This window comes from Hippocampus comes, unplaced genomic scaffold, assembly GCF_001891065.2.
Source record: "Hippocampus comes isolate QL1 unplaced genomic scaffold, H_comes_QL1_v1.1 scaffold174, whole genome shotgun sequence".
NCBI lineage: Eukaryota > Metazoa > Chordata > Actinopteri > Syngnathiformes > Syngnathidae > Hippocampus > Hippocampus comes.
Genome location: NW_017805983.1, coordinates 5,805,779 through 5,819,410, shown reverse-complemented (window position 1 = coordinate 5,819,410; position 13,632 = coordinate 5,805,779). Strand labels below are relative to the sequence as shown.

The following is a 13,632-nucleotide window of genomic DNA, read 5'->3' as shown; positions in this document are numbered from 1 at the left end:
AATTTATTCTTGACATTTGAGTCAATTTCTAGGATTAAAGACTCCTGATCTTTCGTCAAAATTTTCATAATTCCGCTCAAAACGATCCCAGAACAATGAATTTGCGAGACGAACAGGCCGCCATGAATCAGGTAAAACAATATGTTACATGCAATTTGATTGGTCCAATCGCTTGTAGTTAACCAATCGCTGGGCCGTTTATAATCGAGCTAAGACTTCCGCAACAAATAATGCCTTCAGTGATCTGATTAGTTGAAGCTTTCATACACGTCCAATCGCAGGGCTGTTTACAAACGGAAAACGGAGAGACTGTTCGGGAGAGCTCGTGAAAACTCGACGATAAGGTACCTGACCGCCCCTAAAATTTTCTCAACGGATTTAGACGATTCACAAAAATGATCAATTTCAGAAATAAAACGGCGGATTTCCGCGGATCCGCGGAAAATTGCCATGTATGAAAACTGTCCATAGGTATGAATGTGAGTTGAAATTGATTGTTTTCTTTTGCCTAGAGATGGATGGCAATTGACTCGTGAGTGGTGACCAGTCCAACACCCAAAGTGAACGGGGATATGTTCTTGCTCACGGTTTTTATCATAAATGTGCATGCTGTTTCTCGAGTCAGAATAATACAGCATCCAATGACTAACCAACTCTAGTTTGGCACGTCACACTTTTTTTTTAGTAACTAAATTATTGTTTACCCTCCCAGCAACACCGGGCACAGTGTACAATCAGTATTGATGCTAAATAACATCAGTAAGCAAAATGTTGCATTTTCATCAACGCATACCTGAAACCCAAGCAAAATGTCTATGACGGTGTAGCTAGTTAATGCTTATTTCTCAGTCCACCTTCTGCCCTTAGCGTGTGAGTCTGCACACCATCTTTCAGGTATGCGGGCGTGGCTTTGGGCACTCTCTTCCGCACTGTGAAGGGGAATCACAGGCAGTGGAGGCCTTGGACCTTCCTTCGGCTACCTGCTTTAGGTCGCGCAGCCATAGCTACTTGAGGGCCATCCAGGCTGGTTGCTCCCAGGATGAAGATACGGCCTCTGTGGACTCCGACTCACCACCGCCCACCGCCAAGACCTACAACTCAAACACCAGTGAGTATTGTTCAACCCAAACTTGTGATACAACAGTGAAAGAGAGGATATCATGTTCCATTCAATAACCACATTATGAAATGCGCTATACTGAATTCTGTGCATTGTTTATTTATAGGTAAGAATAAATCAAATAATCACTGAATAAACACAATGAAACATTAGAAATAAGATCGTGGCTGTGCTTACAGCATATAATTTTTTTGGTAAATCAGAACATTTTGTACGTTTCAAGTACAATCAGCTTTCTTAGTACAGCTCAGTTGTTTTAAATTCGAATCAAATTCATTCACATATAACCTTTTTTTATTTATTTTTTGGGGAAATACAATTTTTGTTGAACTTTTATGTTAATAATCTACATTATAATTGAATCATTTAAATCGGCTTTTTTTCATTTACTATGCACAGTGCACATTGTTGCAATGGATTACAACAATACATTTTTTAGGTACAAAACATTTTTCTTGGAAACCTGTTTAACAGAATTTTAATATCAGTCATTGTGGGAATTATTTTATATGAAAAGTTTTTATATCTTTATACTGTGTGTGTGTGTGTGTGTGTGTGTGTGTGTGTGTGTGTGTGTGTGTGTATATATATATATACATATATATGTAACCAACAAATATACAGCAGTGTGTCAGTTTAATTCATTATTATAATGAGTAATACAAATGAAAAACATGGTAAAGCAGTGGGACTAACTAAAACTATTAAATGTGTACACCTCTTTTAAATGAGTTTCGTTGATCAGTCGGCACTTAAATATAATCTGCATGTTGTGATTTTGAGAGTCAAAAGTTTTGAAGTTTGCCTTTTTTTAAACAGTGACTTGTTTGATTTCAGGGCAGTCTTCAATTATGTCTTCATAATTATGTTGTAGATTACATAATGCTGTTTTGTAGTTGCTGAAAAGATAACAAACCCATTACATTCAATAGCTTTGGGTTATGAATTATCATATTACAGTTCATATGGCTGGAGCCTTTGGGGCAGTATGAGATTACCTGATGACCTGTACAGTATTTGTCATCCATGTATGTGTGACTGCCTGTCTGTTTTGTGTCAGTATGAATAATTTGAATTTTTCCAAACAAAATGTCGTACTTATTTCGATAATATAAATAAAACAAGATCCATTTCAAATAGTTTGCATGATCTCATCCAAAATGGCAGACACTTTTGATAGCCTATTCACGATTTCCCAAGCAATCATAATAGTACAGATTTTTGCTTAATATAATCAACAGATCAGTATCAATTGCAAATCGTACCTTTCTGAATGCATGGTATTATTCCTATTATTTCTGTATTACTACTCTTCGGCTTGCACAAGCCTGCAGCATGTTGCTACGCAAGCTTGTGGTTTGTGTGTGACTAGGAGACTTTTTGTTTTGATGAGGGGTTAGTGAGAGGTTACAGAACCTAATCCACTGCGTCGAATCATGTAGATAATTGTCTTTGCCTAAAAAGATTAATGAGGTATAAAGCTAAAAAATTATATTCTGAATATGTCGATCGATAATGACTGCGCGTGCGAAATTCATTAGGCTCGGGTGGGTCGGTTCCCGCGACGTTTGGGACAAACGAAAACTCATTTATCGTTGAGGGGTCGCCACAATGAGAATTAACCCAATAGCTGTGTTCATCGGTGACAGTTAAAGCAATGGTTGTTTTCATCGGTGAAAATACTTATGACACAGTCCAATCGCTGTTCGGGAAATAATTCCAGCAAAGACGTGCACGCCAATCCTCGACGCAGGGCGTGAACTACAAAATCCTCTTTCACAGCGTAGCTGTGTATCTAATGGCAGCGCTCGTTTCCTCTGTCTGTTTCTTCTCGTCTGTTTCAAGAATGGACACAAAGTCACGCTTTTCCACCCGCCGCTGACACAGTAGGTCATTGAATTGCTTTCTCCTCAATCGACGTTTGCATTCGGGAGATTTGATGAAATCCCCCGCGTTAGCAGAAGCACGCTAACCGGGGTTAACCTCAATTGCATTGTAGGTTTGGCGTAGCTAGCTAACGTGGGTGAAGAAAGGAAGGAGATGCTGGCAGTAATGTGGCCGCCCTTGTCAGCGTGGCGTGAACGTGGCGCTGCCGCTTTTCGTGGGTGTGTTTTATCACCGATATTGGGTGCCTCCGCTTGAAGTTGTTCAACATTGAATCGCCTGGCTACGTGGAAACAGGCAGCACACCGTGACAGGAGCGGGCTCGAGAGCACGGCACAAAGCTAACAGGATGTCAGGCGTCAACACATGCAACGACTCGCTCATCTCGATCTTAATAATTTGGTTAGTATTTATCATTTGCCATCCATCCATCGTGACTTCCATAGATGTGCGTGTGTGTTGACTATTTGAGCTCGGTCGCCAAATGCTATTAAACCCGAACGTTCAGATATGTTAATGCTGTCATTATTTAATTTGGTGAATAGTAAAGTTTGGCGTTGGATGTGGAAAAAATGGTGTTATCCCAGGACGGATGAAAAAAACGTAAATCACGTTTCACTCCTTGCCGTTAATGGAGAACTTTCGAACGCATCTTCCTTGTTATTGTTACATACTGAATTAATAATGTTCAGCTTCCTGCTTTGTGTACACTGAAAGTTTGTGCTTTGCATTGGAGCAATTTAAAGTCCTAGGTGCCTTTTAAACAACTCGCCTGACCACCAGAGAGGCATGTGCACTCAAAACGTAGTAATAGCTGTTAGCTTGATGGAGATTGTTTTCTTTTTTTGGGAGTGCAGCTTTTGTTATTGTCCACTTTGACATATGAAACGCTTATCCTCACGAGGGTCGCGGGTATGCTAGAGCCTAACCCATCAGTCTTCACAGCAGGCGGGGCACACCCTGAACTGGTTGCCAGCCAATCGCAGGGCACATCTTGACAAACAACAATTCACACACACGGCCATAATCACAATCACACCTAGGGCCAATTTAGAGTGTTCTAATTAACTTACCTTACAGGTTTTTGAAATGTGGGAAGAAACCGGAGTATCACAGAAAACTCACACAGACACAGGGAGAACTTTGGGATTGAATGAATTGTTTTACGCTATATATACACCATCAATGTGTTCATTGAATTGGCTGGCTTTATCTCAGAGTGTGGTGTGTCTTGAGTATCACCATGGAGAGACACAATGAGTCATCCTGAACTATTACACATGCTTCCGCTCACTCTTTGATGAGGTCAGCTTTCGACTGAATGGGAGGCGCATCACTAGTTTCACATCACTGTGCTTGTGGCCAGAAACTTGACGGTGCAGTTTACCTTCACACATATACGTTGGGAGACCAGTTAACTGTTAGCAATATGTTAACCTGTCTAAAAACATGAAATCATACTGTGGATGGAGGAGATGGTCAATTTCATCAAATCTTTTGTTGACAGAATTTATGGAGAAATAAGTCACCCCCTTCCCAGAAAAATTACATACATGGGGTGATCAATTGGCCTTAAGAGGCTTTGATTGGATTCACAGATCACACATTTTTTTCACGATTATCGGCCACCGATCGATGGGACCATCCCTAGACCTAAGAGTTACAATGCATCAGTCATGAGGTAAAGTAGGTTGAAAACTCGGTACTTATTGAATTGCAAATCAATTTTTTACATCACTACACTATGCGCTGGGTAGTATGTAATAGGTACTATAATCAATTTGAATTTGTCTGTGGAACAGAGTTTGGGTGTTGTCACTGCACAAATTACTTTATGTACAGTATGTACATGTAAGTGTCTGTCACCTAAGATTTTCTGTTAAAAATTTTAGAGTAAAACATTTTTTTATTATTGCTTTGATGCATTGTTTAGGTTGTTGCTGTCAGTTGCTGCTCGCTGTTTCGCAAATGCTCATACAAAGATGAAACGGTTATTAAGTTTGAAATAATAAAAGGCCATACACCTATTATTAACAAATAATGGCACGTCTGCCATGTGCACTCCTGTGTTTCGGTTTCACGCCCTGAAATTGATATATTTGCATGATCAGGTTATTCTGTTCCTTTAAGTCCAACAGGATTTACCAGTAAGTGCCGGTTTACTTGACACTAAATTCACCGGGGGTGAAAAGAAAACTTTCAAGCAGTAGCAAGTCAACTATTTTAGTTGCATTTTGCCTTGTTGAGAAATATAATGTTCTCTCGGCGCAGTTTATGCTGCAGTTGTTCTGAGGGAATGATTGGTTTTCCCTCTATTTGTCAGAAACTCTGCAATGTTTTGGCCTTTCAGTCCACAGTTGGAAGCAAGCCATATTATTTTCGCATAATACTGCTGACCTTATATCTTTTATCGCTTGACTCCTATGCATACTTTCACAAAGGATCTACTACAATGGGATTGTGAGCTGGCTCTTTGTGCACTTTGATATGAGTCCATGTGAAAATGTCTAACAAACCATGCCCCTGCAAAGACGTTCATTTGACACTCATTCAATTCTTCTGACGGTGGATGAAAATGACAGCGGTGGCTAGAATTGCCAAACCCAAACTAGAGCACTTGCTTTTGAAAAAAAAAACATTCATGGAAATGCACTGGAAATTTTAGCCGTCTTTATGCCTTAACATTTTCCATTGACACCAGTTAAAGGCCCAAGAGTGAAGTAAACTTGGCCAACCATCTTTTGAGTAATATTTAGAGCTAGAACTATTTCAAGTATAGTTTCGTTTTTTAACCCACCCCGATTCATAGTTAGACTCACAGCAACGCGCTTAACAACGAAAATGCTTTTGTTCGGCAATGTCCAGCGAGTGACGTCAATTATGGAATGCCGAGTGCCAGTCAGCCAATGTACTGCATTGTTGATTGTCCCATTAACTGCTCTTTGTGATTGTTACGGAGTTATTCTGCAAAATGCCTCGGTTTGAAAAATCGCTTTCTGGAGCAATTTCTAGCTGGCTTTGTGCACTTTCCATACCGAGCTGCGCCATTGTTGTTCTTGAATTGACGTTACACTTCCGCGTTTGTCACACGCCAGGGTTTCACTTCGCGAAAACGATTATTTTATCAAATAGTCGAAAGGGATTGAAGCACTTAACACCATAAAATAATTACACGGCAGGGCTTTTCTCTCATTTTAGATACAGCAACCAAGACCAAGTCTTAAATAGTGGCTGTAACTCTGTGATATTATTATGTATTGCAGAGACGATACAATAGTTTTTATCGTGCCACTTCCCTTCTATGGTTCCTATCATCATTTATCCTCTTTCAATATTTACGTTGGATCGAATGGCTGCACTATCAGCGACAGATATCACAAACTTAAAACTGTGCGCTCTGAAAAATAATTGGCATACCTTTTATTATTTACTGAAAATGTCTGAAACTTTTTTTGCCTTTTTAAATTGATATGTACATTTTGTGCAAAAATGTAGGCTACTGTGCCTCTTGTTGACACTTGATTATTTGATTTTCCAGGCAGCAGTACTGCAGGCATTTTTCATTTGATCCAAGTCTGCTGCAATTTAATGATGGCTTTGCTACTGCTCCCTGTTATTAGGTGATGAGCAGTGCCCTCCCAATTACAGTGTTGAGTTGCCATTTTAATTTCGAAGCGACGAATGCCTGAGTGACATTTTGAACCTTTTTATGGATTGGCTTGAATATGCGTTCCAGCCATCCTGTGTGGAGATTGCCTCGTTTTGTCAAGGTAACTCGGCTTCCTCCCATGTTCCAAACACGTGCCTGTCAGGTGAAGATGCAAATTTCTTGAGGTTATACACTAGAGCTCGAGTGACATTTTAATCTATGCACTGTGTGTTGCTATTTGTTTAGCCCTTTGTACTTTGGGAATGACATCGGGGGACCAATCCATAAGTCACTGTTGTTTTGACTCCAGGAACAGGGATTTCAACAGCCGTCGTTCTTGACTCTCAAGGGGGCCAAAACCTCTCTTACCTCTTGAGCTGCCTAATATCCTCTGTTAAATTCATTATTTATGGGGCAAACTGTTAAAAAGGACGCATTCATCCTGGGTTTGAAAAGAACTTTGAGCATAGATGGTAATTAGGTGTGCAGGAGTGGCGTGCAAAGGACAATCCCCGGAGTCAGACTGATGTAAGTGGAGCGTAACCCCCAGCAGCAGGTTGACAGGCAAATAGTGGTAGCTTTTTGCTGTACTTGGTAGGCAGCCAGCAAGTGAAGGTTTTTGTTCAGATAGGTGGAATTTCTTTTCTTGTTTTGCACCTTGTGTCTTATTACATTGATTGCATTTTTAACTGATTTGTTTCAGCACCGAGCTGTTAAAAGTGACGTTGGTAATCAGGAATAAGCAATTCTGAGCAATCTTTTCTTTTTTTTCTGTCTGCAGTCAACAGTAGGAAGGCTCCACCTCCAGTCCCACCCCGCACCACCTCCAAGCCTCTCATCTCGGTGACACTTCAGAGCAGCACAGAATCGGCCCAAGACACGTACCTTGACCAACAAGACCACGCCAGTGAAGCCAACAGCCAATCAGGACGCAGCACTTCCTCTGAGAGTCTCTGTAGCATCCGCACCAGCGATCTGGCTAAGAGGAAGCAGGCTCCCACGACTGACCCAGCCGCTTCCCTTGCACCTGCTGTAGCCTCTGTACCCCCTGTTCCAGCTCCTCGTGACCTTCCACCCACTACCTCTTCCACCACTTCAACATTGGCTCAGCCCCAAAAGAACACCCTGAACACTGGCGTCACTTTGGAGCAGCCCCCCACTGCACCCAAACGAAAGCTATCCTCCATTGGAATTCAGGTGAGATTTTGTTGACCCTTCAGTTGAGATGAAAATCATCTCCAACTTTATCACATATAAAGTTCAATATTGAATAGTGAAATTCAAATATTATTTGTGGCTCGATATAAATCAAACAAAAACGGTGTTGTTGTATGAAATTATTAGGTGGATTGCCTTCATCCGGACCCAAGAGAGGAACTTTTACCCTTGACTGCCCCCCTTAAATTCCAGTCAATTGGAGTTCAAGTGGAGAACGGCAGACCGTAAGTGTACACTCTAAGTGATCAAATCACAAGACATGAAAGAGTCTGATAGGACATTGTTGAAGACTTGACTTTTGAAACTAAAAACAGAATTTTCACAGTACTTGAAATACTTTATTAAGCCTTGTTCAAACACCCCTATGAAATTTTGTTTCCTCACAGGGTATATCAGATTGTCTTAAACTTACCCTTTTTTCCTAATGTAGACTGGCAACATTTTATTTTGTGAGAATTGCTTGACTAGTTTTTTTTTAAACTAATATATATACAGCAATTTAAATTTCAAATAACTATTTTGCCTTTGTCTTTTTAAAAAGATTAAAAAACATCTTGTGGCATGCGTTTTTGTGGTTGACACAACCGAGTTCATTCCCAGCCCTAATGAGAAGGTGATTTGCTCCAGAAAAAAAAACACGGGCAGAATTAGAATCTGTGCAAAAAAATGTAGGAAAAATGTACTTGAATTGCCAGTTAAAAAAAAAAAATTGTAAAAATTTGACCCGTGTTATTTATTGTTCTGTATTTGAATGGCAGTGTTACATTTTCTTGAGAATTAAGTTAATTGCTCTTAAAAAGGATGCGTCCGACTTGAATTCTCATCTGATATCATTCTATCAGTGGTATTAAAACCCCCCACAGTACCATACGATCAATTATCATGATGTATGAAAATCCTAAAAATGTGGTATTGTGTCAAACTTACTGACCATTTGTATTAATCAAATGTATGAAGTAGACCAATTTTGAACAGAGGAGTTTTCCGCCTGTCACTTCCGTTATGTGATTTTGGTGCCAATTGATGCTGGCTGGCATGTCTGGCGCTGTACTCTGTGTTCCTGTGTAGTCGAGGATACTGCACATCAGCTCTGTGGTAGTGAAAATTCCGTTTTAGAGGCGTGATGTCATCGTTGTTTTTTTTTTTTTTTTTTTTTTTTTTTTAACCCACCCGAGTGTCTGTCAGACACTGATTTTTATGCGTGTCTGTGCAGTCTTAGCCGGGACAGCAGCATGGCCTCCAGACAAAATACAGAGACCGAGCCTCAGGAGCCCCACGGAGCCGCACCCTTGGAAAGCAACAAAGCCAACGGCACCAGCCCCAAAACCACAAATTCTAACGAATCCAAGGCGAAGGACAAAGCCACAGAACAGCGTTCTCTTAAACAAACCTCAACTCCACTGGGAATGTCCACCTCGCCGCCACAGACACTGGACCCGGCTTTGGATCCTTCGTCACTGCCACCACCGGATCCCAGCCTGGCGCGCGGAAACTGCAACGCCCAAGGAGACTCGTCACAAGCCGGCACGCCGGCTTGCCTCCGTGACGGGAACTGGTTCCTGAAGCTGTTGCAGGCGGAAACGGGCCGCATGGAGGGCTGGTGTCAACAGATGGAGCAGGAGACCAAAGACAACAAGTTGTCAGAGGAAGGTCAGAGATCGGATGAGGTCATGATTGCGCAGTAATCTGTACATGTTGAGAAAAGTACTTAAGTCACAACTGTTTGCTCACTTTCATCACCCCCAAAAAGGCGGGAGAAAAACTCCCAGAATACCACTCGGGCCATTAGGCAGATCTATTATTGCGCTTGGTGAAATATGAATGAGTGGAGGGCCGACTCACTTGAGAGCCTCCATCAGATTACCAGGCTTCGCAGCTCTCCGCAGACCTGACTGATGAATTTCCATTTCAATACAAATATTCGGTGGAAAGCAGCGGAATAGATATTTGTCATCCTTCCTGAGATTGAGTTAATAAACATCATCTAAGCGATCCATTTGCCATCACAGAATGTTAAGTGCTCAGATCAATATTTCATGACTATATAACAATAATACTGTACTTGATGTGCAGTCACTTCCTCCCCGGTCTTGATGCATCACTCATCTGATGCCCGTAGGCATTTTACGTGCTGTTTGTGGTAATGAATTCTTTGTCTGACTTGTAGTATTGGGGACCATCCGCAGCGCAGTCGGCAGCGCCCAACTCCTCATTTCACAGAAGTTTGAGCAGTTCAAGGGGCTCTGTAATGAAAACCTGGTGAGAGACTCTGCCGGAAGCATAAAATCCCTCATGATTGATTTACTGGGAGTGCTGTTTTCCGTGCTCATATTGTCTCTGGCTTGCATGTTGAGTTGTAGTTTTTCTTCTGTTGCCTTGAAATGGGAGACACGCATGCCGGTGCTGATCGTCTCAAAGCCGCGTCTTCGTTGATTCCGTTCTTCTTCTATCACCCATCAGAACGTCAATGCCGACCCACGCCCAACAGCACAGGACCTTGCGGGGTTCTGGGATCTGCTGCAGCTCTCAATAGAAGACATCAGCATGAAGTTTGATGAGCTCTACCAATTGAGAACCAACAACTGGCAACTTCCGGAGAAATCAGAGGTCAATTTTGTCGACAAATTGGTGTGTGCACCCCGCTTCCCAAAACACAAAGGTGACCTTGCTCTTCGGTCTCCTCAGGTTGAAAACAAGCAGCTTCCATTGTCCGTGCCAAAGAAGCAATCTAAGCCCAGGCTATCAGCTGGGAAGGACAGAAGCGTGGACTCGGCTGTGGACAAGCAGCGACAGGAAGCCAGGAAACGCTTGATGGCAGCAAAACGTGCGGCGTCTGTGCGACAGAACTCTGCAACGGAGAGCGCCGACAGCATCGAAATCTATGTCCCCGAGGCACAGACTCGCCTTTGAGTAGGCCATCACCTATCATCGGTGTCTGCGTTCACTCAGCGACTCAAAACCGGACCGAACCGAATCATCCACACATGTACAACGGATGCATCGGTCCAACATGTGGATCCAAACATTGCGGTCAGCCCTTCAGCGGAACACAAAACAAACAAGCAGGATGTTTAATACGATTGATATTACTGACTTTATGCTAATTATATTCTCCCCAAGTATATCAAGACTGAGATGTGCGAGTACCTTTTAGACAAGGACACAGCGAAGAATCTTGGTATGGCCCAAGTTTACCGTCTCTCAGCTCTTGGGAGTGGACCGACACGTTGTGGTTGCCTGGTTTACGATGTGAGCGACCATTCATACACACTCAGGACACACATGCAGGTGTACTCGCTGACCACAGAGTCTTCCTGTTCTCTCTTTGTATATGGCTGCCACGCTTTGGCTGTACTCTTTACCGTGTAAAAGTTATGGGACGAGGGTAGGAAGGCAGAGAACCAGAGGAAGGCAGTAGCATATATAAATATATAGTATAAATAACACACTATTATGATGTTGATTTTGTAAATGTTGTATACCAGATTATTTGTTAGAAAGAGCGGTGTTCAGAAGTTGTGTTTTTTTTTTTTTTTTTAATGAATAGATCAATTACATGTCCTGTCAGGTTATATTAGCACTTGATGCAATCATTTTTGACTTCACCCCCCCATAGCTTGTCTCACAAACGCACACTACATAGTCTGTGTCTGTGATTGTCATCATTTTTAAGTCTTACATTTGTTGGGTTTGTTTTGAGGTGGTATTTTTTGGAAAGCACTGCTCAGCCAATGAGCTTTGGAGGAATGTATTGCACGTATGCATTTTGCAGCACATTCCAACTTGATCACTGCACTTTCACCTCAGATCAAGTTTCCTCGTCTTTATTTTTTCTTTCGTTCACCGAATCATTATGACTTTACCTGCAACATGTGACGCAGGGGACCAAGACACCCACCACTTGATATGTCATTCCCATTTACCCAGACCACGTGAGTGTGTGGGAGTTTTCATACCACTGGAATGGCAATGGAAAAGCAATAATGAAATGGAATTTTATCAGTGCATGCGGTGCAGGACATGCCCAATGTCATTTTACTATTTGCCTCGTAAGGCTCTCTTGGCATGAAGGATGAATGTTTCTTTCACTTGTGAACTGTCTTTATCCACTTCAATCTCAGGTTGAAAGCTCAAAGTCAGAAGAACCACTACAAATCGAATGGGAATTTACACCAATCGCTCATGTGAACCAATTATGAAATTGTTCGAACCCACAAGCTGGTTCATGCGTCGATTTTGGTGCAAAGCAGACATCAGTTTTTGACTCCACTTTTCACACTCAGCTGTGTTAAAACATGACTAATTGTGGTACTCCCCCATCCATATGACACATCCTCCTCCTTCTAGCTAAAAGGCCTGTAATTTTAATCACATATGGTGCTGCAAGGAATTTCCTTTTGTGCCAAGACGGCAGTGGTCATCAACATCTGTGTCATTTGAGATTTTTTATTTTTGAGGTGTTTTTATTATTTAATGTACTTAAGTCTTAGCAAAAGTTTTTTGCAGCACCTCCAACGGTACACACGTGTAGCCTGGCCTGAAGCCGGATGAAAGGGTTGAGCCACTTGTCAGACTTCACTCACGTCCAGCTGGTCAGTCCCCGCATTACACTCCAATTATAATGTCCTGCCCAATTTTGAATCAAAGCAAAAATAACATTAAATTGTCAATGTTGACAGTGCATCCCATTGTTGTTGATTTTATTTTATTTGTATTACATCAACCGTGGACATGTGCATTTCCATTCTCCAAAGAAATCATTAAACATCCCTTTGCTACATGTCCTGGTCATCATTCTGCGTCTTTTTTTTTTAAATTACACCAGTAGCTGGTCACATTCAGGTTAGATATGTTATCCTGACTAATGTTAACGCATGGCTTTCATACGGATAAAAATATTTAGATCTCGAACGAGTACTCCTTTAAACGGGTTTTGTAAATGTGGAGCATTGAGTCTCTGAGGTGTTCTAGAAAGTACGTTCAAGACTGATCCCTTATTCCTTCTCATGATGATTAAGAGTCTGAGCAATTTGCTTACCTGTCCTTCCCGAGTTTCCAAGGGCTAAAAATGGGCACATGATGTGAAGGCACAACTTTGAAGACAGATTTTTCCATGGGCCGTTTCGCGCAATATTGTACTGGTGCATTTCTTTCAGTGGTAAATCTGATTTGGTAAGAGTGAATGACAAACGCGCGCCAATTCTGCCGTCATGGCTATAATTCATCCTCGGTGGTGGCGCAACACAAGTGAGCAAAACGTTACAAACTGCCGTAAGCACATATATTACAACTGATGGTTTGATTAATGTTATGATGTATTGCCGGTACTTGGACACTATGAGGCTGGTTTCTTCTGAGCGCGTACCTGACATTTTGAATAGACTGGACTTGTCGAATTAAAGTAGAATGCCACTAAATGTTTGAAGTGTCTTTTTTTTTGTACCTTTGGTATACAGTACGTTGAAACAAATTTTCAAATTTCTTCGAATATTGATTCTTTTTAATAAAAGAAATTAAATCGTCTCTGTATTTTCTGCTAAATATATGCCTATTAAATAACCGGTGATGCCACAGGTCACATGGAAAAAAAATAGTTAAGTGTGTTGCACAGCAATCCCTAATTAACAGAAAATAATGGCCTCTCGATAGGGTGTCTCAATCAAAGCCCATACCTGAATCAAGTTGCAAATCCGCGAAGTAACCAGGCTGTACACAATTCATTCTGGCAGACTGCGAGCACCTTTTCAAGGGAAACGATTTC

At 41.6% G+C, this 13,632-nt stretch overlaps 1 protein-coding gene and 1 long non-coding RNA gene across 5 annotated transcripts in view; one reads left to right on the top strand and one right to left on the bottom strand.

Moving 5' to 3' along the window:
- The window catches only part of dlgap4a (discs, large (Drosophila) homolog-associated protein 4a), a 58,492-nt gene extending 45,839 nt beyond the window's left edge, over nucleotides 1–12,653 (top strand). For 2 of the 4 annotated variants that reach the window (XM_019890764.1, XM_019890762.1), the window contains 7 exons: nucleotides 895–1,108; nucleotides 7,435–7,850; nucleotides 7,998–8,095; nucleotides 9,085–9,521; nucleotides 10,039–10,130; nucleotides 10,332–10,478; nucleotides 10,557–12,653. In XM_019890764.1, the coding sequence (XP_019746323.1) occupies nucleotides 895–1,108; nucleotides 7,435–7,850; nucleotides 7,998–8,095; nucleotides 9,085–9,521; nucleotides 10,039–10,130; nucleotides 10,332–10,478; nucleotides 10,557–10,781 (1,629 nt within the window). In that variant the 3' untranslated portion in view covers nucleotides 10,782–12,653. Of the gene's footprint in view, nucleotides 1–894; nucleotides 1,109–7,434; nucleotides 7,851–7,997; nucleotides 8,096–9,084; nucleotides 9,522–10,038; nucleotides 10,131–10,331 lie in introns of all 4 variants that reach the window. The other 2 variants (XM_019890761.1, XM_019890763.1) reach the window with 1 other exon arrangement.
- LOC109528342 (uncharacterized) lies at nucleotides 8,409–9,116 on the bottom strand. Its single transcript, XR_002170674.1, has 2 exons — nucleotides 9,042–9,116; nucleotides 8,409–8,961 (listed from the first exon to the last, which is right to left on the bottom strand). It is a non-coding gene; the product is annotated as an uncharacterized LOC109528342 (long non-coding RNA).
- Nucleotides 12,654–13,632: the final 979 nt, after the last annotated feature.